General features: G+C 37.5%; 3 protein-coding genes across 3 annotated transcripts; 2 read left to right on the top strand and 1 right to left on the bottom strand.

Moving 5' to 3' along the window:
* Positions 1–1750: 1750 nt before the first annotated feature.
* Positions 1751–7952, bottom strand: LOC126798326 (chromatin assembly factor 1 subunit FAS1). Its single transcript, XM_050525259.1, has 12 exons — positions 7301–7952; positions 7081–7180; positions 6159–6306; positions 5964–6087; positions 5519–5886; positions 5137–5436; positions 4377–4458; positions 4157–4297; positions 2895–3299; positions 2543–2683; positions 2240–2285; positions 1751–2159 (listed from the first exon to the last, which is right to left on the bottom strand). Exons 1-12 carry the CDS (start codon positions 7736–7738, stop codon positions 2002–2004), a joined length of 2451 nt encoding a protein of 816 aa, XP_050381216.1. The 5' UTR covers positions 7739–7952; the 3' UTR covers positions 1751–2001.
* Positions 7953–11366: 3414 nt separating this feature from the next.
* On the top strand, positions 11367–14302 carry LOC126797466 (protein HEADING DATE 3A). Its single transcript, XM_050524091.1, has 4 exons — positions 11367–11564; positions 11774–11835; positions 13929–13969; positions 14079–14302. The coding sequence occupies exons 1-4, from the start codon at positions 11367–11369 to the stop codon at positions 14300–14302; spliced, it is 525 nt and encodes a 174-aa protein (XP_050380048.1).
* Positions 14303–19913: 5611 nt separating this feature from the next.
* Positions 19914–24809, top strand: LOC126798036 (phosphoglycolate phosphatase 1A, chloroplastic-like). Its single transcript, XM_050524854.1, has 11 exons — positions 19914–20266; positions 20714–20781; positions 21012–21104; positions 21184–21255; positions 21489–21560; positions 21687–21746; positions 21937–21989; positions 23197–23294; positions 23929–24028; positions 24325–24428; positions 24517–24809. Exons 1-11 carry the CDS (start codon positions 19993–19995, stop codon positions 24621–24623), a joined length of 1101 nt encoding a protein of 366 aa, XP_050380811.1. The 5' UTR covers positions 19914–19992; the 3' UTR covers positions 24624–24809.
* The last annotated feature ends 206 nt before the right edge of the window (positions 24810–25015 follow it).

Genomic DNA, 25015 nt, shown 5'->3' on the forward strand with positions numbered 1-25015 from the left:
TATTTTGAGTTGAACGATATATTAAGGCGATATGGCATTTATCCTATCGGTTTCTATATATCCCCGATATATCCCGATATTTAGAACACTGATCGTGACACAAGGTGTTCATGAGGCATGGAATGTGTCACTTGAACATGTGATTCACGTGGAGGACAATAAGTTTTCTTCATCTTTCCATTCTCTCTAACAAACAGAATAAAATATCAACACAGTTTCTTGAAAAGAAAAAAAATAAATCAAGAAGGTAGATTTAAAATGATATTTCTAACAAACATTAGAAAAGCTTTCCAATTCGCCAAACAACAAATTTGTAGAATTTCCTAATCAACAGACAGACTCTTCCTGGCAAACTCTCCAAAGCAACCTCGTATAATACAGACTGTATGCAAGTGTTTGTGTTTGGAGTGTTAAAGTAAACTTCTTTGCACACTTCATGATTGTGCAAGTTTGGTCTTGTTTTCTCTAAAACCCAAAGGCCTAAATAAAATGGTAATCAGTATGAATGACATATTAAGACGGAGAAGATCAGAACCGAGGGAGGTAAAGAATAAATAACAATACTGATTACTGAAAAAGAAAGAAAGCATAAATATGAACAAATTAAAACCACTCTAAAGGACTGACATGAGATCTCAAATAATCCTATATGGACATGACCAGGATTGTTCATCACAAGAAAATGGATCATCAAGGTTGGAGATAATTGGTAAAACAGGTCGATCATAACTAGCTTCTCTAGTTAAGTATCCAGACTCATTTTCCAAGCTTGTAAAGGAGAATTAATATGAGTTTACGAAACTCATCTTGAAAAGGATAGATCTTCCAATTTCCTTTGCTAATCCTGTTGTCTAGCCCGTTCTTAGGTTAAAAAGATAAATTAGGAAAATTAAAAAAACAAAAGGAATTTCGTAATTATAAATAGAATTAATAAATGAATACAATTTAGTCTTTTGATAACATAATTTTGCCACAAAAGTTGTCACGTAATATGGGTTCTAAATGATCTCCTAAATTTTAGGCTACCTAGCATTACTCTAAATAAAGTAAGGTTTTTGCGAGCAAATGTGAAATAACATACAGTCATACACTTGCTTACCAAGCAATTCATCTATTTATAATGATGTTATTTCTATGCTATCCTGGTCTCAAAGAAAAACGTTACACACTTAAATCTTGCAGATATAGAGAGCCACAATTGAGAACGGTTGGACAAACACAATGAATTGACCCAAAAAAAAAAAACACAATGATGAATGATCTGTATGATCTGTATACGGCTAACAGTCTGAAACACTGATTTTGTTTTTGACGTACGGCCATCAAAATCTGAAAGCCACCACAATATTTTCATGACTAGGTTGGGACCTAAACAAAAGGTAATATTTGAGGAATCTGCATACTGAATGGTAAGTACTGGATCGACTCTTTTGTATCAGAGTCTCGTCACTTTATGCGAGTAAAGAAGTCCCCAACTGAAGTTGTTAATGACCAAAGACCAAAAGTGATATTTCTACCTAAAAACAAATGCTATTGTACATTTTATTACAGCTTCATAGCTTCCTTTGTTTTACCAAAAAAAAATTCCAGGGTTGGTAGCCAACAAATATACCAACCCAATGACAGCTCTCTTCTGTATTTTTTTTCCCAGACATTGCAGGTCAGAAAATACAGAAAAATGTGTTCATCACTTCCCTTCATTTCCATTCAATTACATAGTAAATAAAAAATTTGGAGAAACTCAAGCAAACACTGTCAAAGCTTTACCACCAAATCCATAACCGTACCGAAATTATTAGCTATTCATACAAAAACTTTCTGTGCAGTGCAACAATGAGCCATTGCATTTTACTTCACTATTTACAATAAGCCCATATGAGATTCATAGATAACAAAATATCTTTAAACACAAGCCATGAACATGGGCTAAAAATGGACCTATAGCACAACAAACCTAGGAAGTAACAGCTAAAGCCTCAACAACAGAAACTAGATTTGCTATCAATCATCGTATGTGCAACTTTGCTGCCCTTCCACAACAGAACCTGACTTCCCAACTTGCCGGGGTGAGGTATTAGGGTTGCTAATTTTACCATTGGGTGGCAAACACCTTTTTGAAAAAAAGGCGGTAATACTTTTAGGCAGCCCAACACCCTTTTCTGATAAGCAGGAAAAGCAAAAGGCATAATTAGTAAAATACATAATGGAGGTCATCATTTGAAGGCAGATTTATACATACCCGGAGACGATGACAGGCCAACTTTATCCAGAATTCCTCTCTTAACCTGCATCATTAATTGAACTGTATTATAGCATAAAGGGATAATAGAGTACTGCTTAGGTACAGAACCAAGCCTATTAGTTATGCTATTTCATCGGGTGTTCAATATTAGGTGATTCAAACAATAAAACCCAGTTTGACATGATTAGCAACTTCCTCTCAAGGTAATAGGCCTAGTACTCATTGTCTGTTCAATTGCATTGCCAGTTAAGAATGTCAATGCCTAAGGTTGGAAATGAAAGTTGTAAATGAGTGACTCACCCGCCAATGGTTATCCACAAAATCTGATATCTCTCGCACTTTATTCCTCAACTGAGTCTTTGATGCAGCTGGGAACTTCTGCTGCAAAGCTTGTAACAATTTATTGATACTTTGGGAGCAGCACGACTGAATAACAGACACCTGAAATTGCAGTATCATTTTCAGTAACTATGAACAAATTTAAGCAGAATTCAAGAGTAAACCACCCAACTCCTATACTTCCTATCTAATACTGTTAGAGAGATTCCCTCTCCACAATCAAAACTGATTGAGTGATTATACCCTAAAACAAATACCCTAAAACTTCATGAAGAATTTCTGAGCTCAAATGTAGAATGGCATCAGTACTTACTAATGCAGGAAGATCTGATTCCAGAATAACAGTCACAGCAAAGCCTGATTTGATACCGCATTTGCCATTTGACATGTGTTTATCTTCGTCTTGTGTGCCATCCACTGATATCTCCACCAATGAGTCACCAGGAAAAACATGCATACTCAAAGCTTGCAAGCACATCTGTTCCAACTTAGAAGTACCACTTAGATCTTGAGCTATTAACAAAGATGCCTTCTCATGCATCAAGTTTGATATGATTAAAGGTTGATTTTTCTGAAGAGCACGTTCTGTCAAACTTCCTAAATACTTTTGCTGCCTAAGCAAAGAAGAAAATTTCACGCTCTCTGAATCTTGCTTAGAACTGGGCAAATTGGTTTCTACAATTGTGATATCAGTTTCCATTCTGTCCACTTCTACTCCCTGCATTTATCGAACAAGCAAGTGTCAAATAGATAATTTAGAGCTATATATTCTGTATTCATGAATATAAGTGTGTGTGTGTACATACTACACAATACATATACACACACATATATACATACATACATATATATATAAGCAACATGAAGAATTTGAGAAGTTTAAAGCAGCTCAAATAACCTTTTCACCCAATAAGTAAATGAAACTTATATTATTTTAGGTAAGTCCTGTAATTTTATAAGTAAGTTCATGCATAAATGATATTTAATAAGAACTGATTCTCAAATACCATCACAAGGAAGATTGGCATGTAATAGAACAAGTAGATAAGATTACTTCTCCATGTGGATTCACACTATAGAAACACAGTCCTTAGACAATACACTACTAAGCAGGAGCGAAGTTTAGGAATGTAGTCACCTAATAAAAGTACAATGTTAACATACTCTTGAACCAGAAAATGACAGAAAGAAGATGAGCGTATGGATGAACTTCAATTCCTATATAATAAGTTAATGCAAATGAAAGTATTTTGATTCTTGGGAGTCCCGAATATTCAAATCCTTAATATTATGTAACAGAATGATAAATCACCATGAAACTGAATGGAAGTGACTGTGGAGCACACTATCCTTTCCATTCCCTTCTTTTCCACAAAAGAAGAGAGCAGGCAAGTTTCACAGGTAGATGCATTTGTAAACAAAATATCAGGTTTCAATACATACTTTACATGCCATGACATAACATGTCTGTGCACAAACCTTACAACTACATTTTTTGCTAATCAGGTGTTAGTGGACATCCAATGATCCTTTCGGAATATTATTAAATTGAAAAGCAGCATCACAGTTCCTCACCTCATTTTCCGAGAGATACCCATCTGGTACAAAAAAACCATCTTCACTTTCGTCTTCATCATCAGCTTTTGAACATCCCTCTTCTAAACTTTCTCCTTCCTCTTCTTTGTCACAATCAGAGAGGCTCTCACCAGGATCCTCCTGTGACAATGAAACAGTTGTTATGGGCAAATCATTTCATACCTGTAGACTACATTTCTAAAATCAGCACACAACTTACCTCTTCCCAGTCCGCATCACTATCAATATCATAATCCAAGTCCGGGTCCTTCCTAAGAGGATGACATGGTCCAACAACATGACTGAAATATAAGATCGCAAGAATACATCAGAGTGATAATAAGCACTTTGTTGGTGAGCCTTCAGAGTCACTACTATTAATTGGGCAACCAGAAAAAAAGTTTCTGCACTTCATAATATATGATTCAAATGCACAAGTGCATCAGGCCTTGTTAAATTTTGTTTTGGAAATAAAAATCCCTTTGTTTTCAGAAGGTACAAGAAATTGCCTTAATTCAGGGTAAGCTTTTTTTCTCTATGAAGAATGCCACCATAACACATTAATTGAAGTTAAGAAGAGAGTACATATTGCAATTCCTACGTAAATGGAAGTCTACTTCCCAATAACAACTAACAAATTCAAACCAATCCGACAGTACTTTCTTGCTTATCTTTAACGATTGTACCAAAACGTCCGATTAAAATGATACAATTATACGTTAAAAGGCATCCAACCACTTACGTCTTATGATCAATACAAGCCTACAACAGCTAACGTATAAAGATTTATGTGCAAACATTGGTGTGTTTCCAACTAATTACAGGAAACTTTTCAGGTATATCTGCTATGTGAAACTTCAACAGCGGTCAAAGAAGATTGATCATATACTGAATTTGACGTGTGTACATTCCAGACACAGTGTGTGCACAATGTATGTCACTTAGACTCACTCAACTAAAATTATGAAAGAGAAGCTCACCTTTTCTTCGACCATATGCCATAAAAAGCAGGTCTATGGCTCTTATAAAATTGTAACAACTGCTTTCTTGATTTGAACTTCTTGACCTCAGCCAGAATTTGACATGATATGTCTTCATTAACAGGTTCTCCCCATCTATCAACCAGTTTCTCCATATCATCACCATGGACTAGTCCTTTACTGATTGTAAGCTTAAGTTCTTTAAACAGCTCACTCTTAGGCTTCCGACGTATTCCCCAACTTTGATTTCTGTTTAAACGAATAGAATGACCGCAATGGCGCCAAGAAGACAAGTGTGACCTGCAATTTGGAGAAAACCTGTCAGTATTCTCAGAGAAGATACAATATTAGTGGTTCTATGATTTCAGCATATGCAGCCGACCTGCGGATATCTTCAGCATTAAATTTGTCAATGGATGAAAAAGTGTGGTCCATTGATTGAGTGACTGCGTCCGGCAAATTCTCCTCGTTCTTACTTGCTGATATAGATGTGGTTCCTATAGTTGGCAATTGGTCATTCTGGCATGCAGGGCTGGGTTTGGTTCTTTTTAGAAAACGATCCATGATTGAAGCTTGTTTTTTTATGGAAAGTTGATCTTTTAGTTTAGCTTCTTCTTTCTCCCGGCGCCGTTGTTCTTTTTCAGCATCTTCTTGCTGCTTCCTCCGTAGTTTCCTTATTTCAGACTCTTCTTTTTTCTGACGCTTGTCATTTTTTTGGGACTCCTCTAGCAGCCGCTTTTGCTCCTTCTCCTGAATACCTCAATAGTTCAAAACAAGAGAACTAAAAAGCAAAAACTCAACAATGATTATGGCAACAGATAACTTACATTTAGAACCTCTTCTTTTTGACGCTCACGTTCTAATCTTTGTTTCTCTTTCTCAGTCTCTCGTTTATCTCGCTCCATTTGTTTGATTTGCAGTTTCTCTTCCCTTTTTGCTTCCTTTTTTACCCTACAGTAAGCAAACAAACATAAGAATATAAAATTTGAAACAGTAATACAGATACTCGCGCATATACATACATATCTGCACTATTTTTCAGCAATAGGCGGTCGATTAATGAGCGAATCTTTGTCTCACAGGAAGCGTTATCGATCATTTCTGATGCCTTCATCAGGTCATGAATGTAGCTTTGATCACTATCCGGCTTTTGTAATGCCATTATCATTGCTATAACAAACACAGACACCAGTAATTCAGAATCGACCAATTGAACTCAATGCAGACAAAAATACCAGAATAAAACGTGCACAGGTATTCAATTGAAGCATGGAATGTCGGCCAGCACTAATTCAGAGTCCAATGAAAATGAATAAAATAGAACTACATATAAAAGTGGTCATGTATACACATCATAAATGCTAAAAAGCCCTCCTCTCAAAGACTGAAACATGCTCAACAAGGTTGAAAGTTTTGTTGCACTACTTCACATAAAGCTAATCAGGCCCCAATTCCCAAGTCAAATCAGACACTTGACGTAGAAAATCAGCAGCTTGCAGCCCTGCTTTCTAGAAAAGCATTGTCATATGTTCCAAATTTCGACATAATAACACTCAAGAGCAGATAAATGAACACCAACGTGATTTCCTATCTTTCTACTTCCAACATACTTGCAATACAATTTGAGATTCTGGGCCACTTAACTCATTGAAATTAAATTTTGGGAGGAATGATCTAACAGATGCATGGTATGAACTATAAGTCTAACAAAATAGTTCTGATATCCCCCTTTCAAAAAATAAAAATCGGATATCCCACCACAGGTTACAGACAGGGAACTCAGCTCATGATAAAAAAAAAAAAAAACATAGTTCTTCACAGACAAGTTGTTATATTGCTCAACAGCAGCAAAATGATGCTAAAATAATATTATTGGTGATTCTATTAATGTAAAGAGCAGAACATAACCGAAACCCAACAATCATTTGAGGAATTATATTGTACCAGAAACGGCGGTGATCCTTTCATTAATCTTTCTTCTACAGGTACGCCTAATATTCAATACTCCACGCACGGAAGCCGGCATCAACTTTAAATACCTTGTCTACAATAGACAAGAGCAACAATGATGTAACAATCCAAGTAGAAGACATAAAATGGAAAAAGCTTGATTGACGAAAATAGAATAACATGTCGAGTAATTAGTATGCAAGCAACACCGTACCTCCCAACACCAAAGACATGATTCCGAATCGTCCTCCAAGACATCCGCGTGGGCATTAGGCACGCCGTACATTTCTCTCTGGCCGACCAAGAGCACCATCTTCTTCACAGTGGCAAGAGTGACGTCATCATTCCCGTTCTTGACCTTGTGGAAGACCTCGTCAACAAGCTTTGACAGCGGCAGCCCACTCTCTTCCATCAAAGCCGCGACCACCGATTTCAGATCCGTACCACATTGCTTCAAGTCTAAGCACCCACTCTCGCCCATGACTTGCTTGTAGTACCCAAACAGCCCATCGAGCTCTTTGCGGAACAAGTCGATCTTGGCCTCCTTCTCCTCAACCCCTAGATCCTCTGGGCTCTTGCTACCGCCCCTCTTCCGCTTCTTGCTATTCTTCACTAGATCTCGACCATCGATTACCACCGCCTGGCAACTCATTTCTCAATTCCTAGAATACCAGAGGCCGAATTGGGTCTTATGATAGGATTGGGATCGACGCAAAACCCTAATTAGATGATAATAACTTCTTTTTTTCTGGAAAAATAAAAAGAGGGTGTGATGGGTGGAGGAGTTTGAGAGCGGCAAACCGATATAACAAAATGACAAATGATTTCGAATTCTTTTCCACCAGCATCGAGAAACCAATTTGTTTTCTTTTCATCAAAATTTGTTCCCGCCCCCCAAAAAAAATTATTTCCACTCTCGCGCGTTAAGTTGCGCGCCACTGGAATATGCTGCCACGTGTTCGTTCCTTGGGCCCAAATAAATACCATAACAGCCCAATCATATTAACCTGATGACAGACCCAAAAAAAAAATTGAGTCCAAAATGAACCAGTCACCAAATTGCTGGAACATTTCTCACAAACCACCGCGCTTTTGCCCATCTAATGATCTAATCAAAGCCACTCATTATCACCGTCTTCAAATCAGTGACGATTTCCTAGTTCACCTGTATGCTTATCATTTTGCCTATATACTATTTTCTATATTTCATGATTTACATACTCGATTTTCTTTATTTAGTGAGCACAACATTATTATTTTAGGTTACAGTCGAACAGGTTAGTCGTATGTTCTTGATTGTCCTATGTACATAAGGTAGGAAAATGACTACCTTTGTAATCTCTTCATTCAATTATTGGATCATTTTTCCTTTGACTAAAAAAGAAGTGCCAAGTTTGTTGTCAATATTGTAAAATGGTTGAATTAAACTATAATTTATGTTCATTAGTCGGGAAAATGATTGTAATAAATTCATTCAATTACCAATTTACCATAGACAACGATGTATCTATACGTCATAGCTAGTTATCCGTGCACAGTTATTTCATTTCAAACTTAATTTTTGGACATATATTGTAAGTCGATATATAATGGTTGTTTGTCGAAGTTGGGGCGAAAGAGGTTAAACTCAGTGCTTCCCTACTCGTGCACGATAGTTAGGTAACTAGCTAGGAAGATATATAACTTTTCATTTGTTCAAGATGATGATCAGGTTGGCATGGATATTATCAGGATCTTCAAAAAGGGGTGGCTGCTGGCGCCTCCCATCGATCACCTCTCACTTTTGTTCCAATTGAGTGGACACAAGACATAGACTGGTCCTTCTAATTAAATCCATCAGCAGAATGAATTCGATCAGGTAGCTATCTAGGCATACGCGCGGCCGGGAAGGAAGCCAGGGATCCAGGGTTTTGTTAACTAAATGGGAATTGATTATGTAAAATACGATCAAGATGGATGATAAAGTGGCTGCTGCTAGCTTTCAGTACGTGCTAAATATGTTCGTTGTTGGAGGATATGGATGGACGGATATTATTGAGTAGATTGATCGATCGATACCAACCACAACACGCCGACCTCCTGAATTGGGAAGGTTCTATCTGTTCTCTAGCGACCAATGGTACGTACTTTTATTTATCTCCAGAGGAATTAAAGAAAAAAGTGCATCCATGTAGTGATACACACATACGCAGGTACCACTCGTTTTTATTCTTTCAATTGTTCTTTTTTCTTGCATTAATTTCGAAGACTGCACCATCCGATCCCTAGATCGATCCCGATCCCTCTCGATATTCATCGATCCAATCCCTCTCAATAATTGGTTAGAGGAAATGGAAGGATCTTTTCCCGAGGCCCTATCCTCTTTACCACTCACTATCTCGCATTTTCAGATTTGTTCTTTTCGTGTGGCATGAGCACACACTCGTATTTTGACGACGAACGATCCCACAGCAAACAAGTGATAGCTATATCCACACATTCCTGAACTCTCGCATGCATCAACCCCTACAACCCTAGTTCACTGACCCTCGTTCATCATCCCAGCTAGCTAGCTAATAGCAGCATGCTGATATATACCAAGTGCACGTACACATGACACTGCAATTTTAGCTAGCCAAATTATGGATATTCTTAACTGATGATCGAAATAACATACAATTTATACGTACCTTTCATAAAAATAAATATCAAGAGAAATAAATTAATAACATTCATGACTATATATGCGATTCTACATGGTTAAATCAACAGACTCCTCGAGAAACGATGCTTTTCAGCATGTGTATGCAACACAGCTCACCAACCAATAAGAAACTTGAACCTAGCTAGCTATTATAACCAATGTTTTAAAAAGTTAAAAGTGTATCCAAAGACAGTTTATTAAAAGTCGTAAGCCTTAAAACTTGAGTTACATAAGACGTAAGTCTTATGTTTAAAAAATTAGTAGTTAAATATATAAATATATAATTATATACGTAAAAAAACAAATATACATGCAAACTTACTAATATATTACATTAAAATATAATATAATTCACAATCTAAACTTTTTAGATTGGTTTCATCAATTTTAACAAATTATATATATAACATAAAATGATACTTTAAAGAGTTTATTTTTTAAAGCGTAATAAAAAACGTGGAAAACGTAACTATAGATGTGAAAGGCGTAAGTAAGCTTTTAAAGTCTCACTACCTAGATAAAAAAACAAAGTTGTTATATAAGTAGCCTTAAAGATTAAGCGAGCCTTAATGCGAATTTTTTAAAATATTGATTATTAAGCCAATTTGAGTACGTAGTTAAGTAAGATCGATTTAGCTCGTGAGTAACTCACCGTCTCATCCATCTATACATGCATGCAGTATTTTTCATCCGAAACCCACACACTTCACCGCATAAACAGAAACAACCTTGGTATGATCGAGATAACAGATCGATGATTCTCATAATGCTTGAGATGAGTTCTCCACGAATCTTGTGCGTAGAATTTCAGCAATCGTTGACGTTTGTAGTAGGCTATATATAAATGTGCGCGCAGGTAATAATTTGATGTAGTCATGCAGGTTAATTATCTGTGATACATATGGTTAGAGATATATAGATGATTCGGTTTGGCCGGGTTGGAACTCAAGAAAGAGCAGAGGTTGACAAGGTGTACGTACGATGATGAATGGGCTGCGCTTTGGACCCGATAAATTAAAGGGAATAAAAACTGCTGGTCCACTACTGCTTGGTTGATGATGGAGTGAGTTCTCCCTTCACATGATTGATGATGATAGACTGAGAGAGGATGGGCATATCTTAACCACAAGACCCATAACTAAGCTCTTTTGGTAATCACCTCGCTTGGAAGCCCTAGCTAGGAATTTAGTAAAAGGAGACTTGAACCATCTTTAGGTGGTTGTTAGTGGTGACGTCATCATTATATCAAAACACGACACGTATTATCGGTAGTTTTTTCCCAAATATATATCAATCTGATCAGTAACAGATAGCAAAAGCCACAAGGCAACAAACAGAAAAGGCAAAAAGGTGGGAAAAGCGATCAAACAGAATCTATTACTTGCATTTAGCTAACTGGGCAATATACCAGCCAATAACCTATCAGCAACAGATCCGATCAGCGAGTCCGGAAAAAAATATAAATAGGCCAATGGGGCTCTTGAATTGGATCACAAAATCGATCACCCGATTAGTTGTTAGCTATACGTCCTTATTCAGCCAGCTACTCTCAAGTGGTGAAAGAGTGAGTGTAGATAGCTGAGCTTGAAGGATCAATATGCCTAGGGGCAGGGACCCTCTTGTTGTGGGAAGAGTCATAGGTGATGTTTTGGACCCTTTTACAAGGTCTGTTTCTCTCAGGGTGGCTTACACTACCAAGGAGGTCAACAATGGCTGTGAGCTCAAACCATCCCAAGTCGTCAGCCAGCCTCGAGTTGACATAGGAGGGGAGGATCTTAGGACCTTCTACACTCTGGTATGTCCTTATGCTATACGAGATATACACCAAAGCGCGCATGCATTTCTGCTTTGCGTGCATGAGACAACTATTTAATTAGCTAGACTCTTTGCATTACCCCCTTTTGATTCTTTCTATCGATTCGATCATGTTACTCTTACGGGCTAAGTCAACACCGATCGCAGCTGCACATTTAGTACTTATCAAATTCTACTTGTTGCTTGCAGGTCATGGTGGATCCTGATGCACCCAGCCCAAGTGACCCCAACCTGAAAGAATATTTGCATTGGTATGTAAATACGATAAGAAGCAAGTTTGTCATTTACGTTAGCCCCAAGCCCCTTAACATACACATATCCCTCTCTTTCAGTGCTCTGGTAACCAATTCCTGACCCATAACTATTCAAACTTAGAGGATCAACTATTTTCCCGCCTTATCAGACATAACTTATTTTCCCTTCGTTTCTTATCACTGATCGATGACGTCTTAAGTTAACCCAGTGAAATTTAATTATTCTCAATAATTCAATAAACTAACCACCAGTACGTGGCGGATCCGAGATCCCCGGTACTTAACTAAGCTAGTTTGAAGTGTTTTTTTGTTGCATACGAGACTCATCAAAGGAAAAGAAAATCTTTACAAAATATTAACACAGTGTATACGAGAAAACCTTTTCAATGTTGATACTAAATGAAAGTGAAAAGAATTCGAAAAGGAAGGTGAATAAAATGAGAAGGAAACAAAAATCTTGCATGTTAATGAAGTTTTAAAGGAAGAAGAAATAGATGCAAAGAATTAGGTGTGCGCCTATGTAATTACAGACTTAAATAAAGATAGACAACTATGAAACTAAGCGAAGGAGGATTCAAACCTCATTCATAGAGGAAAATGAATTAGACACTTAACCAACTGAACTAAGCCTACTTTGGTTACACATGTACACTTAAATTGTATATATGGGAAATTTTTGTCTAGGCTTGAGTCTAGACAGCCTATCACCAGTGTCGGCCATGTGGTGGTCAAGGCGGTGCAAATGCATAAGACCCTCCAACCGGCAATGACCCAATTTTTTTTTCAATGGAAAACTATTATGTATATATTGTAAATTTGGTCCAATAATAACTGAAAGAGGCAGTTGGTGTATTGGCTACACAATATGCTTCTTAATGGAGTGTCAAGGGAGGTTTTGTGTTCGATACTTGCCTATGTTGTATTTTTTGCTACCCCTTATTCTATTAATGATCTCTTAATTCTCTTCTTCCCCAAAATTTCATCAATTGTCTAAATCTCTTAATTTCTCTTATATATTGTTTATGCGTACAAGCTCATATGTGATTTCAATTGAGAGCTAATTGTAGTAGTTAATTTTTCCATATTGAACTAGTTAAGTTTGAATTACCATAAATTTTACGAAGTTCATTTACATGCTTAATATATGTATTTTTTTTGTAATATTCATATTTATTATTATTATGATTTTTTTTCATAAATACAAAGGGTCTGATTTTTTTTTTCACACCGGACCCTCTAACACTTTAGACCATCCCTGCCTACCACCTAGATCCGCTGTTGCTAACCAAACCATTCTCAATTATCCTCAAGTTTGTACGTACAGTTACTATAATCCCCCGCAGGGTTCCATTTCCAGCTACTTTATAGATGTAAATACATGAATCACGGTAGCCAAGAGGCTATCGTACCATTATATGAAGGGAGATGCGCAAGTTTGGAAAAGTGCAAGAGAGACAAAAGAAAAGGCGCGATAAAGCCTCACTAGATTTTGACATGCATATATACATATATATGTATGTTTCCTTGGTAGAGCAATACGGAATGGCGTTTATTTTAAATACTTTATCTTGCTGACTTAACACTTATTTCCACACGGGAGGAATCGATGTATGAGCACTATGAGGTGCCAATTTGTTTGATGATTCGAGCTGGATGAATTGTGATAGTTGCCGTACGTTGGCTCCTTTTTGGAGGTCAAAGACTCAAGGGCCTGGAAGTTTACTTTGGGGTTTTTCTTTTTTGCTCTTTATTCTATCTGGTTTTCTTTTTTGCTCTTTATTCTATCTGGTCAATATTTTTTTTTTTTGAAAAAGATTGTGTAGTCTGGAGGAGGACTATATATATATGTATATCAGTATATCACGAGTTTTGTGATTGGCTATGCAACCTTTTTTAGTGGTACCATTCCAAAATCAAGTAGCCAACTTACGGGGGTAGTTACTTGGAAAGTACAAGTATATATAATCTTTGAGAATATACACTGTTAGCTAGGGTAAAAAAAAAGTCAGGGTAATAATCCTCTTCTGAAAGCATCCCCCGATATGTTACTTTCGCGTACTAACCTTTCTTTTTGTTTTGTTTTTATGTAGGTTAGTCACTGATATCCCAGCAACAACTGGGGCAAGTTTCGGTGAGAGTACAGAACTCTCGATCTGTTTACATTTTAGAATTAATAATACTAAAGGCAGAAACTATTATTAGAGGGAAATCAACTTATACAGGGGTTGTTGCATGCGCAGGCCAAGAGATGGTGTGTTATGAAAGTCCACGGCCAACAATGGGGATTCATCGCTTTCTTTTTGTGTTGTTTCGGCAACTGGGAAGGCAAACTGTGTATGCTCCGGGATGGCGCCAAAACTTTAACACCAGAGACTTTGCCGAGCTCTACAATCTTGGATCACCGGTGGCTGCGGTCTACTTTAACTGCCAAAGAGAAAGAGGCTCCGGCGGAAGGAGAATATAAAACTCTTATTAATCGATCTATCGACTCAATATGAGCTATATATATATATATCGTGCATGCTTGTCGTAATTCCCTATTATTAATGTAGTCATGGTCAATACATCATATATGTATATGGTATAGTCCAACTAGTAACAATAAGTTAGCTACCTACCTACCTACCTAATCTAGTGATCGATCTAAATATATATGCGTGTGAATTTAGTGGATGTGGATAAGTAGCTTGCTAGTGTGGGAACTAGTAGCTTGTTTCGACATAATGACTCTACAGTGAACTAGCTAGATTGTTGTTGCAGTCCTTGCACGTACAGTGAAGTTATTATGTCGAAACAAGGGTAGCTAGTTCCCACACTAGCAAGCTACTTATCCATATCCACTAGATTTACACATATATATTTAGATCGATCACTAGATCAGGTAGCTAGCTTGCCTGCTAGTTACTCTACACGAAGTTGTATCAGCAAACCAAATTAAGGGTATAAATTGTCTGTTGGCAATTACATTGTGGCTTACTATATAAAAAAATAAAAGATATTGTGTCTTCTCTCTCTCTCTCTCTCTCTCTCAAAATGATAGAGGCATTGTTCAAAGTGTGTTTATTAATTAGTGATATCATCGATGATGTTTTAGCTGCATTTTTGTTTCGAGTATGTTTATCAGTTAGTGATCGATATTAGGAATTGGGAATGAAATGGGTAAGAAACTAGAAGAAAAACAACAGAATGGGAACATCGATCACAACATATATGTAGTAGTCTCTTACAACTCTGTCAACCGACACCTGTCAAATCAGATGAATTACATAGTGGGCTGTTTGTTACATGGGCTAAGGGGAGGTGGGATTGTCTTGAGTAAGAAAATAAGACACATCCTACGTTAGGGGACACAAGAGATTAACTTTATTGGACTATTGAAGCCCATAACAGCCTCCCACTTGGTGTTACAGGACGCCAAAATTGGGCGGACTATGCAAGACAGGCTCAATCGTGTTCTTCGCTTCACGTTTCCTCCTTCGTTCATCATGAATTCATGATTGCTACCTTTAATTCAATATAGAAATCTCCCAAAATCAGAACCTGGGTAGGGTTTAGTCGTCATCCTTATTCTTGCGCTTGCAACAGCCTTGCAACTCCTATTTTTGTTGGAAAATTCCATTCACTTTTCATCAATTTCAGTTGTTTTCATTGACGAAAACCTGGATGAAATCAAGTTGGAATTGAGTTAGTTTTACTGTAAATTACCCATATTTTTTAGGCAACTCGCTCGCATTCGATTTGATCCAATAGATATCCGCAAACATGAGGTCGGTTGGTCGAAGCTTGAATTGATAAAGGTTGTTTAGTGATTCTCTAGGTATGGGACTTGAGTTTCGATCAAATCGAAAGAGTAATTCAACTTTGATTTGATGTCATCATGTGGGCAATTCTGGGTTTACTCTTCTTCCGGTGTTCATTTGTAGAATTATGGGTGTCTGTTGATGAAGAATCATCATTTTGTTGCAGATTTGTTGGTCATTTTCGTCCAAGCTCAAATGAGCACTTAATTCTACCAAACATGGGTCAAGCATACTTTTAAATAAGCTGGCGTTGGAGAGAGTCGGTTTCTGATAGAAAATAAGGTGGGCAGTGATAGTACTATGAAACAAATGTGCTCAATAAATACTAAATAAGTAAATAGAATAAATGGAAAAACAAGATACTACTTTCTATCAGCTATGGCTTATATCAGCAAGCATGCCTTCCCTCTCTCTCTTTTTTTTATTTTCTTTTCTGGAAATTATGAAAACAACGAGGATGTAGGAAGATCTTCTATAAAACTTACGTACATTAGTCACCTGATAAGAATTTAAGGAAGAGAGCTTGGAACTTTTGCATTTCGTTGTAAGGGAGAGCCACCAAAATATTATGTTAAGTGAGATCTGATCTTCCTCTTCAAAAGCATGATTTCCTCTACTGATTATAGCATTGATTGAGTAATTGATATACTATTATGATTCTTTGTAATTATAGCTTTTATTGTTGTTTATTCCATATTGTAATAGGCTATGAATCATTCTTTAAATCTTGTATACTGTAATCAGTTTATATTAAGGGAATACAATTCTACATGGTATCAGTAGTATAGGCTTATGTAATCATGTCTTTCTTCTACCCAATTAACTTCCGCTGTTGCACTTTCTATTCTCCAAATTTCCAAAATTATTCTTTTCTCTGAGTATGGCTCCAACTCTATTCCGTCCCGGCTCCTCCTTCACTAATGGTGACAACCAGCAAACACATGGCCATTCTCAATGCCCCCTCGCTATTCCGGCCCTGTTATTGTCGCTAATTTCGCTGGTGTCCATTATGTTGTTGACTGGATTTGGTACCCCGACACCGGAGCTACACATCATATGACCGCTATGCCAGTGAACAATCCAACACCCTATGGCAGTCCTCATAATGTTTATATGGGTAACGGTGACTCAATGTCCGTTTCTCATACTGGTAACCTACCCTTATCATTAGGTTCTTCTAAATTTTCTTTACACAATGTATTTCGCATTCACTCGATTCGTAAAAATCTTTTTTTTGCCTGTTTCACTAAGGATAATCTTGTTTTCTTTCTATTTGCTCCAAATTTCTATCAAACCTATTGTCTACGTACTGGTTGTCTCTTGTTTCAGGGTCCTTGTCAAGATGGTCCATATCCACTTAATTTGTCAGGTGTCTCTTCTACTCTACATGCTCTTGCCTTCGTTCATTATTCTGTTTGGCACAATTGTTTGGGCCATCCGTCTTCCAATGTTATAGAGAGCTCAGGTCTTCTCTTGGTTCTATGTTATTAGTTAATTCCTCCTGTCAAATTTGTGCACTCAATAAAATCTCACCAATTGTCGTATTTTTCGAATCACGAGACTGCTAGCATTCCTTTTTATATTATACATAGCGATGCATGGCAATCCTATATTTTGTCTACCAGTGGTCTCAAGTATTATGTTCTTTTTACTGGTGAATTTTCTCGTTATACTTGGATCTATCCCATGCGACGCAAAAATGAAGTCTTGACTCATTTTCAGACTTTGGTTGCCATGATTCATTATATTTTTCATTATACCATCAAATTCATTCAAAGCGACAATGAGACTGAATATGTTAATAATGCCTTCTCACATATTCAACAAAAGGTTTTCTTGTCACCATACACCACAACAAATGGTCCTGCCGAGCGTAAATATCGCCATATTGTCACTGCCACTCGTAGTCTCCTTCTTGCTTATGGGGCACCCCATCATCTTTGGGTTGAAGCTGCCTTGACTTTTGTTTCTCTCATTAATGTTCTTCCTACTTCCACCATTGCTTGGGATAGTCCACGTATTTGTCTCTGTGGTAGTCCACCCTATTACTCTTCTTTGTGTGTCTTTAGTTGTTCTTGTTTTCCTCATCTTAGGTCTTATGTCTCTAATAAATTTTATGGTCGTAATGTTGAGTGTGTTTTTATCGGTTATGATCCCTAACATAAAGGTTATCGTTGTCTAGATCAAAACACTAATCGTGTCTAGGGATGTTTTATTTGACGAAACCACCTTTCCTTACAAGCATTTGCAGGTTACTAACCCAGGCCTGCTGGAGTTCATTTTATTATCCCACCCCAGTCCTCCTCCAACAACTGCACTTCTTTCAACAAGTAGGCCAGATCCATTCCATTTTTCCTCGGGCCCAACTTTTGACTCTAGCCTAACAGAAGCATCAGGCTCAGTTGTTGTATCATTGCCACCTCCCACAACACAACATTTTCGACTTCCTCTCATCTCTTCTAATCTACAATCTCTAGTCATCGCTGCTTGCCCCACCTTCACTCCAAATGCTAGAACATATCGTTATGATCTCTCCCGCGCTGGTCACAACTTCTCCGGTCTCCTCTGAGCCACAACTGACCCTCCCTCTCACTTTCGCCGTCTTGCGCACCTATAAGCATTGCACACCACCTCCGTATCCAGATCCAACCGCCGACCCCGCTTCGGCTCCACTTGAGCTTGCTGCCTCTTATGAGCCGACCCCTGCCGTCTTCCCCGAGCCGGCCCCTGCCGCCCTCATTCCAGCTGCTGCCAAACCCCATGTTGTCTCTTTAGCGGCAATGAGTTAAAGGATAATTATACAGGTAACGGTGGCATCAACAAGTTTGGAGGTGAAAGCTTCAACTTGGTTCCAGGTTTGGGGTTGCTTTGGTCATCTATCGAGATTCGAGGTAGTCGTCTCCTAGGGTTCTTGGATGGCAACTTGGCAAATTCAATACGTTGTGGTTTCATGATCTCGCTAGTGCTCAATTGAGGTGGGGGTGTTGGGATTCCTTGTCATTGCTTCCAAGTCCAGCAGGTTTTCTATCCATTTGAGATTGGCGAATTGGCAAGTCGAGTTTCTTCTTTCTCACACTTTAGATCTTGTGGTCTCAGCACGGTGTATGCAAGGGTTAGTACCGATGTCGGGTGGTCAAGGCCGGTCGTGATTGGGTTCGCCGTTGTAACCGAGGATATACCAAGGTTGGCGTTGTTGCACTCAAAACCCTTGAACGACAACTCTAATGTGTGGGTGCCTAATACTCTGGGTGCTCTTAGTAAATGGTTTTGGGCTAGGGTTTGGTGTCAATTGTTATCTTTGGCTTCACTAGATTATGCGATGGGGTGGATCGTTTGCCTTCAATAGAACCTATCAATTCAAGCAAACATAGGGGTGACCCCGACGATGTTGTTTTTGTGGTCCATGTTGAGGAGACCCCTAGGAGTCAGGAAGTCTCTTTAGATCTTGCTAGGTTAAGTCCCCTTAGTAGGATGCCTCTAGTGGGATAACAAGTGAGTAGATTCACATTTGGTTATGGTTATAGATTATTGGTTACTCGTGTATTTTTATTTGATGGTTTGGTAGCATAGAGTTATATATGTTTTGCTTATATGGCTCGCATGGTTCCATTATTTCGAAGTTCTAGAGGCTGTTTCATTTTCATGTTATGTTCCTACATTAATATATGACTATATTGTTGATTTAAAAAAAACAATCGATTTAACAAGTCCAACAATAGTTGCTAAATGATATGTTTTATCAAATCATAGTTTGACATGTGGGTTACGAATATCTAGCTATTTATTTAGCAAATGATGAGCAATTGACAATATCTAGCAAACAATGATAACTTTTAACAATTTTGTTAGAACTCTAATTTATTTAAAAATTTAACAAATTATTAGAATATTTTAAATCAGCAATATTGTTGGAGATGCTTGGCAAGCGAGCATCTGAATGATCGGATGATCGGATGATCTGAAAGTTGTTCATCATCGAATGAAAAAAGTTGGGTAAATCAAACCAGGCCGCCGTCCGCAAACGGCAAGCATGAGTCACGTTGGGCCTTCCAACAACAATCTGGAGTCAACAACAATCTGGAGTAAAAAGTTGGGTCTTTATCAGAAAATGGATTCGCAAGGCCCAGTTGAAAAGAAAAAAAGTCAAAAACTAGTGAAGGAAGTTCCAGTGTTTATCTACTGATTTTCTGCTCTCAGCCTCACACGTGTGATCACAGACGGCCATTTGAAAAGGGGAAGTTGAAAGGCTAACGGCCTCGAGCGATGAACACCAAACAATAATAGCGAAAAAAAACGAAAAAGAAAAAAAGAAAAAAAGAAAAAAAGAAAAAAAGAAGAAGAAGAAGAGAGAGAGATGCTGAGCAGAGCAGCTTCTCTTTGTGTATCTGCAAACCCATCAAAGCAATTGGTGTTGTCCAGCAGCAGGAACTGTCAGTTACCGAATTATAACAGTATCTCATCACATGCTGCTGCTGCTGCTGCTGCTGTGAGAGTGAGCATCGCATGGAACAACAAGTCCTCTAGAATGTCCAGAATGCAGAGTTTCACTACCCGAGCAACCGCGCAGCCTCTCACCAATGCTGATGAGCTCATCGACTCTGTCGAGACCTTCATCTTCGACTGCGATGGTCTTCTTCTTCTTCTTTTTCTTTCAGCTTCAACTTTCCTCCCCAATATCAACATGAAATTGAATTCAACGTTGGAATTGGCGATTGTAGAACAGTTATAATTTCTTTTATTCCGTTTGGACTAGTGATTAGAGACTCGGAGTTATATGCCATATGCAAAAGCTAGGGTACAGCACCAACTATTCCGTTTATCCTTGATTGTTAGTTTTGGGATTTTGTGAAGTGAACAACCATGTATTCAATTACAAGTGTTGGTTTGGTGATTGCAGGTTGCTTACAAATTTCGATTGTCAAAGTAGTTAGGTGGCTCTAAGGATTGCTGAATAATGTTTTATCGAATAATGTTATGCTATGAAACAATCTTAGGATATATGCACAACTATACACACACGTTTTCAGATGGCACTCCACAACTGAACAATGTTTGTACTTATGGGAAAACTGCAGGAGTTATATGGAAAGGAGATAAGCTGATAGATGGTGTTCCAGAAACTCTTGATATGCTGCGCTCCAAGGTCTGCTGGTGACTCTAGACGCTAGTCATGGAGAATTATCGTTATACTTATACATATGACTAGAAATATAATGTCTATTTTACTGTATTGAATTCAACTATTTGTTTAGGCAGGTGGACTTAAATGTAGCATGATATTCTCTTCTTTGTCAGCATAAAGACATGGTGATTATTTTTAGAGATGAGTATTGTTATGCGGCCTCAAATTTTTGCATATTGTCTTTCCTTCAGGGAAAACGACTAGTCTTTGTTACCAACAACTCAACAAAATCTAGGAAGCAATATGGTAAAAAGTTCGAAACACTTGGTCTGAATGTCAGTGAGGTCAGTTTACTCACCTATTTCTTCGAGTGTTCACAAATTTCAGTATGCCAGTAATGCTAACCTCAATGAACAATTGCAGGAGGAAATTTTTGCTTCATCATTTGCTTCTGCTGCCTATTTGAAGTCCATAAATTTTCCTAAAGATAAAAAGGTACTTGCACGTGAAGCATAAACTCAAAGGGATTCCACTTATAGCAGTGGAATATGTAAAGGTTTTTTGTTGTTGTTTATATTTCATTCAATATTTTAATAGTTCTTGAATATTTATAAATATTGCTTACTTTAGTATATAGAGTTCTTGTAGTTCTTGAATGACACATGGATTATAGTACACGCTAGTGATGAATCTAGATGATAAAAGACTGATGATCTGGAATCCTATAGGTTTATGTGATTGGCGAGGATGGAATCTTGAAGGAGCTCGAGCTTGCTGGTTTTCAATACCTTGGTGGACCAGTGAGTAGAAGTCCCAACTTAGCCTAAATATCCTTACTTGCCACCTTTTTGTCTGTCTATATTCTCTTATTTAATCTATAGATTAAAAGTTGTGATATCAATGTAACTTATAAGAGCATTACACAGGAAGATGGAGGGAAGAAGATAGAGCTGAAGCCTGGGTTTCTGATGGAGCATGATGAGAGCGTATACCTCTGTCCTTTGTTGTTTCATATAACTGCTTTTAATGGTTGTTTTCTTTTAACTTTTGGCACTGATAAAAATTACGAGTATACCTTTCTCTTCTGCATTTTCTTCGAGCCACAAACATAGAACTAGATTTTTTTCTTGCTCTGGACTTAAATATTAATAATTTTGTTTATTTATCGTTTTGTAGGTTGGAGCAGTTGTGGTTGGATTTGATCGATATGTCAACTACTTCAAAATTCAGTAAGTTTTGTTGATTCCTGAAATGTCCAGTACAACTGTCTTGTATCTGCTGTATCTCTGCACTGTCTTTTTGGTTACAAGGTACTGTATTTTCTTTATCACTAGAATGAGGAGAATCATGCTCGATCATGTACCTTTTGTATCAGATTCTTTTTGTTTGGGAAGATTGTTAGGACTGTGGTTTGCAGTGAATTCAGGACAGACAATATAGTTTTAGTCCTGAAGGTTTTGATTGAAAAATTAATCCCACATCACAGACAAGTGTTTGATCATCTCCTTCTAACCTTCTGTGGACTGTATTTGTGCTTAAATTTGAAAGTTTGTAAAAATTATGTTAAAAAACAGAAATGTGCAGTCTCTATTATGGTAAGCAGCTTCTTAGATCTTCTACTTTACGACTCCGCAAAATATAGATGAAAAGTAAACAGAAAACAACACAGCAGATGTATAGAGGTTGGGCAGAACTTTTGCCTACTCCTTTGTGATCTCTCTTGAGAGATTTACTAGTACTGAATAATTTAGGTACAAGTACTTATTGCAGACGGAGGGTATAGCTTCTATCTCTATATCACCCTTGGCTCTAAACACTAGACCTAACTCCTCTCTCTCTTTAACCAAAACCCCCCCTGCAGCCCTATTGCTGCTGATACAATATTTAAGGATTCCTACACAAAATATCAGAAATCCTTGCAGCATCCTACGAGATTACTTTCCTAAAGCTTATAGAAAATACCTCTTTCCTTTTCTGGATCAGATTTGCCTGCAAATCCTAACTCTCCATATTGAATCAACAAGCCAAAAAACACAACATTATTTAGTATTAATTTATCAACACTCTTGGTCTAGTGATACTGTACTCCATAGTGTATCTGACATGTCAAGTTGGGATCCACCTCTGCACATTTATACCTCTTTGTTCTTTTATGAACTGATTTCTGCTGAAATTTGCTTTTCTTTAGAGCTCTTTAGAATCTAACGCATAAACAGAAAGTAATTTACATTATACTATATTAAGTGCCAATTTACCAACTAACTATTGGTCTAGTGACAGTTTCGGACCAGGTTTTGGGGCCTATCAAGTTCAAATTCCCTCTCCTCCTCCTCTCTTGTCAACCAAGAAGACCCTAGTATCAATATCAAATAAGTAGTTTGTTGTTATAGGCTCTCAGGTATCTGTATATATTTAGTTAATGTTGTATAATTGTAGGTATGGGACACTTTGTATACGTGAAAACCCTGGATGTCTTTTCATTGCAACAAATCGTGATGCTGTCACTCATCTCACAGATGCTCAGGAATGGGCAGGTTTAGTTCTCCCCTTCATCCACTTTGCATATAGATTACTTCTTCCATTTTGCATATAGAGTACTTTTTTTTGAATGTCTTGCACAAATGTTTTGCTCGTTAGAATTCTGCGTAAATAGCTGTGAGGATTTTTTTAATACCAGAATGCCACCGCCAGCTGCTGTGTTGGGTTGTTCGATATGTTTTTATGTACCTTCTTGACTCAAAAGAGCCGGCTGGGCAAGTGCTAAGGAAATTGATAAAGGTTCTATTGGAATATGGAGATTTTGTCCTTCAATCTTCAAATAATTGTCCACAATTATAAGTAAATAACTGTGTATATATATATATATATATATATATATATATAAAGTGGAAGTGGATAATTTGGTACTAATTGAACTTTAGACTTTATTATCAAATGCTATTACGTTTTGTAGCCATAAAACATTTCACCTGACATGATATAAGTATAATGTTGTCTTTGTTAAAGAGATCCTCAGAATCATTACTTTGCAGTCCTAGGATTTCAAATGAAACTTGGTTTCAGTTTAGTGTATCACACCGTACCAAACTCTATGGAGTCTTTGCCTTTGAGTTGGTTATATCTGTCATGATGTTCTACTAAATACTAAATGTAGTCTTCCACTTTCAGGTGGTGGTTCCATGGTTGGTGCTATCCAAGGATCTACTCAGCGTGAACCACTGGTTGTGGGGAAGCCTTCGACATTTATGATGGACTACTTGGCAAATGAGTAAGTCAAATGCTTTGTTTGTTTAGTCGTATGTTTAACTGTTAATGAAATTAGCCAATAACATCAGCAGTGTTTATTATATGCAAAGACTTGTATCTGCTAGGAAGTTTCTTGCTATACAACACTCAGATAGTCTTCCATCACATATGTGATTTGAAGTGAAGTAGCGAACATGGCAGAACTTGCACATCTTGAGTGATTTTGAATTATGAATTTCATGAAAGCATTCCTGTCATGAAAAATCATGATATGTGTATAATGGCTTATACCGGTCACCTGAATTTGATGAATGACAGATTTGGCATTCTGAAGTCACAAATTTGCATGGTCGGGGACAGATTGGATACTGATATTCTGTTTGGACAAAATGGTGGTTGCAAAACTCTTCTTGTACTCTCAGGTAGACAAGTTCTTCATAATTGGGCCAAATTTACTTCATTGTTTTGGTGTTTTTGAACTAATCATCTTTTTTCTGGTCTGCCCAATAGGTGTCACTACTTTATCAGTGCTTCAAAATCCCGGCAACACCATACAACCGGATTTTTACACCAACAAAATTTCCGACTTTTTGTCTCTCAAGGCTACAACTGTGTGATTATTGATGCCTGTAACATCAATGTTGCTTTACACACTATTCATTCCGGTATAGAATCAATCTTGACAAGCAACTCTATCCTCTTTATTAAGTTGGTTGGAAACATTCTGTAGAGCTTCCAGATGATTGTATTTATGGGTGTAAGAACCCTTAAGATTCAATACAATTCGCATTCAGATTTCTATACTGTAGTATTTCATCGTGTCGGATATTGTCCATGTATATTTTTTTTATGTATGGACTATGGAGACCCACAATACTGATAATAGAGTCCTATCTTCCTTTGGAATAATGAATATCTGCTTTCGTTTTATGTCTCGGCCATTGCGCAACAATCGCAATGGACAAAGTAATACAAGTTATCCAACTCATATCACATTTTAGTGTTGCTC

This window comes from Argentina anserina, chromosome 6, assembly GCF_933775445.1.
Source record: "Argentina anserina chromosome 6, drPotAnse1.1, whole genome shotgun sequence".
Taxonomy (NCBI): domain Eukaryota; kingdom Viridiplantae; phylum Streptophyta; class Magnoliopsida; order Rosales; family Rosaceae; genus Argentina; species Argentina anserina.

Coding starts and splice junctions, on each gene's coding strand:
- LOC126798326 (XM_050525259.1), bottom strand. CDS start 7,738: ATGAGTTGCCAGGCGGTGGTAATCGATGGTCGAGATCTAGTGAAGAAT. Junction 6,307..7,080: donor AAGGATCACCGCCGTTTCTG/GTACAATATAAT, acceptor TGTTTGTTATAG/CAATGATAATGGCATTACAA. Junction 2,286..2,542: donor TTGTGGATAACCATTGGCGG/GTGAGTCACTCA, acceptor TTAATGATGCAG/GTTAAGAGAGGAATTCTGGA.
- LOC126798036 (XM_050524854.1), top strand. CDS start 19,993: ATGCTGAGCAGAGCAGCTTCTCTTTGTGTATCTGCAAACCCATCAAAG. Junction 21,105..21,183: donor TTGGTCTGAATGTCAGTGAG/GTCAGTTTACTC, acceptor GAACAATTGCAG/GAGGAAATTTTTGCTTCATC. Junction 23,295..23,928: donor AGATGCTCAGGAATGGGCAG/GTTTAGTTCTCC, acceptor TTCCACTTTCAG/GTGGTGGTTCCATGGTTGGT.
- LOC126797466 (XM_050524091.1), top strand. CDS start 11,367: ATGCCTAGGGGCAGGGACCCTCTTGTTGTGGGAAGAGTCATAGGTGAT. Junction 11,565..11,773: donor TTAGGACCTTCTACACTCTG/GTATGTCCTTAT, acceptor TGTTGCTTGCAG/GTCATGGTGGATCCTGATGC. Junction 11,836..13,928: donor CTGAAAGAATATTTGCATTG/GTATGTAAATAC, acceptor GTTTTTATGTAG/GTTAGTCACTGATATCCCAG.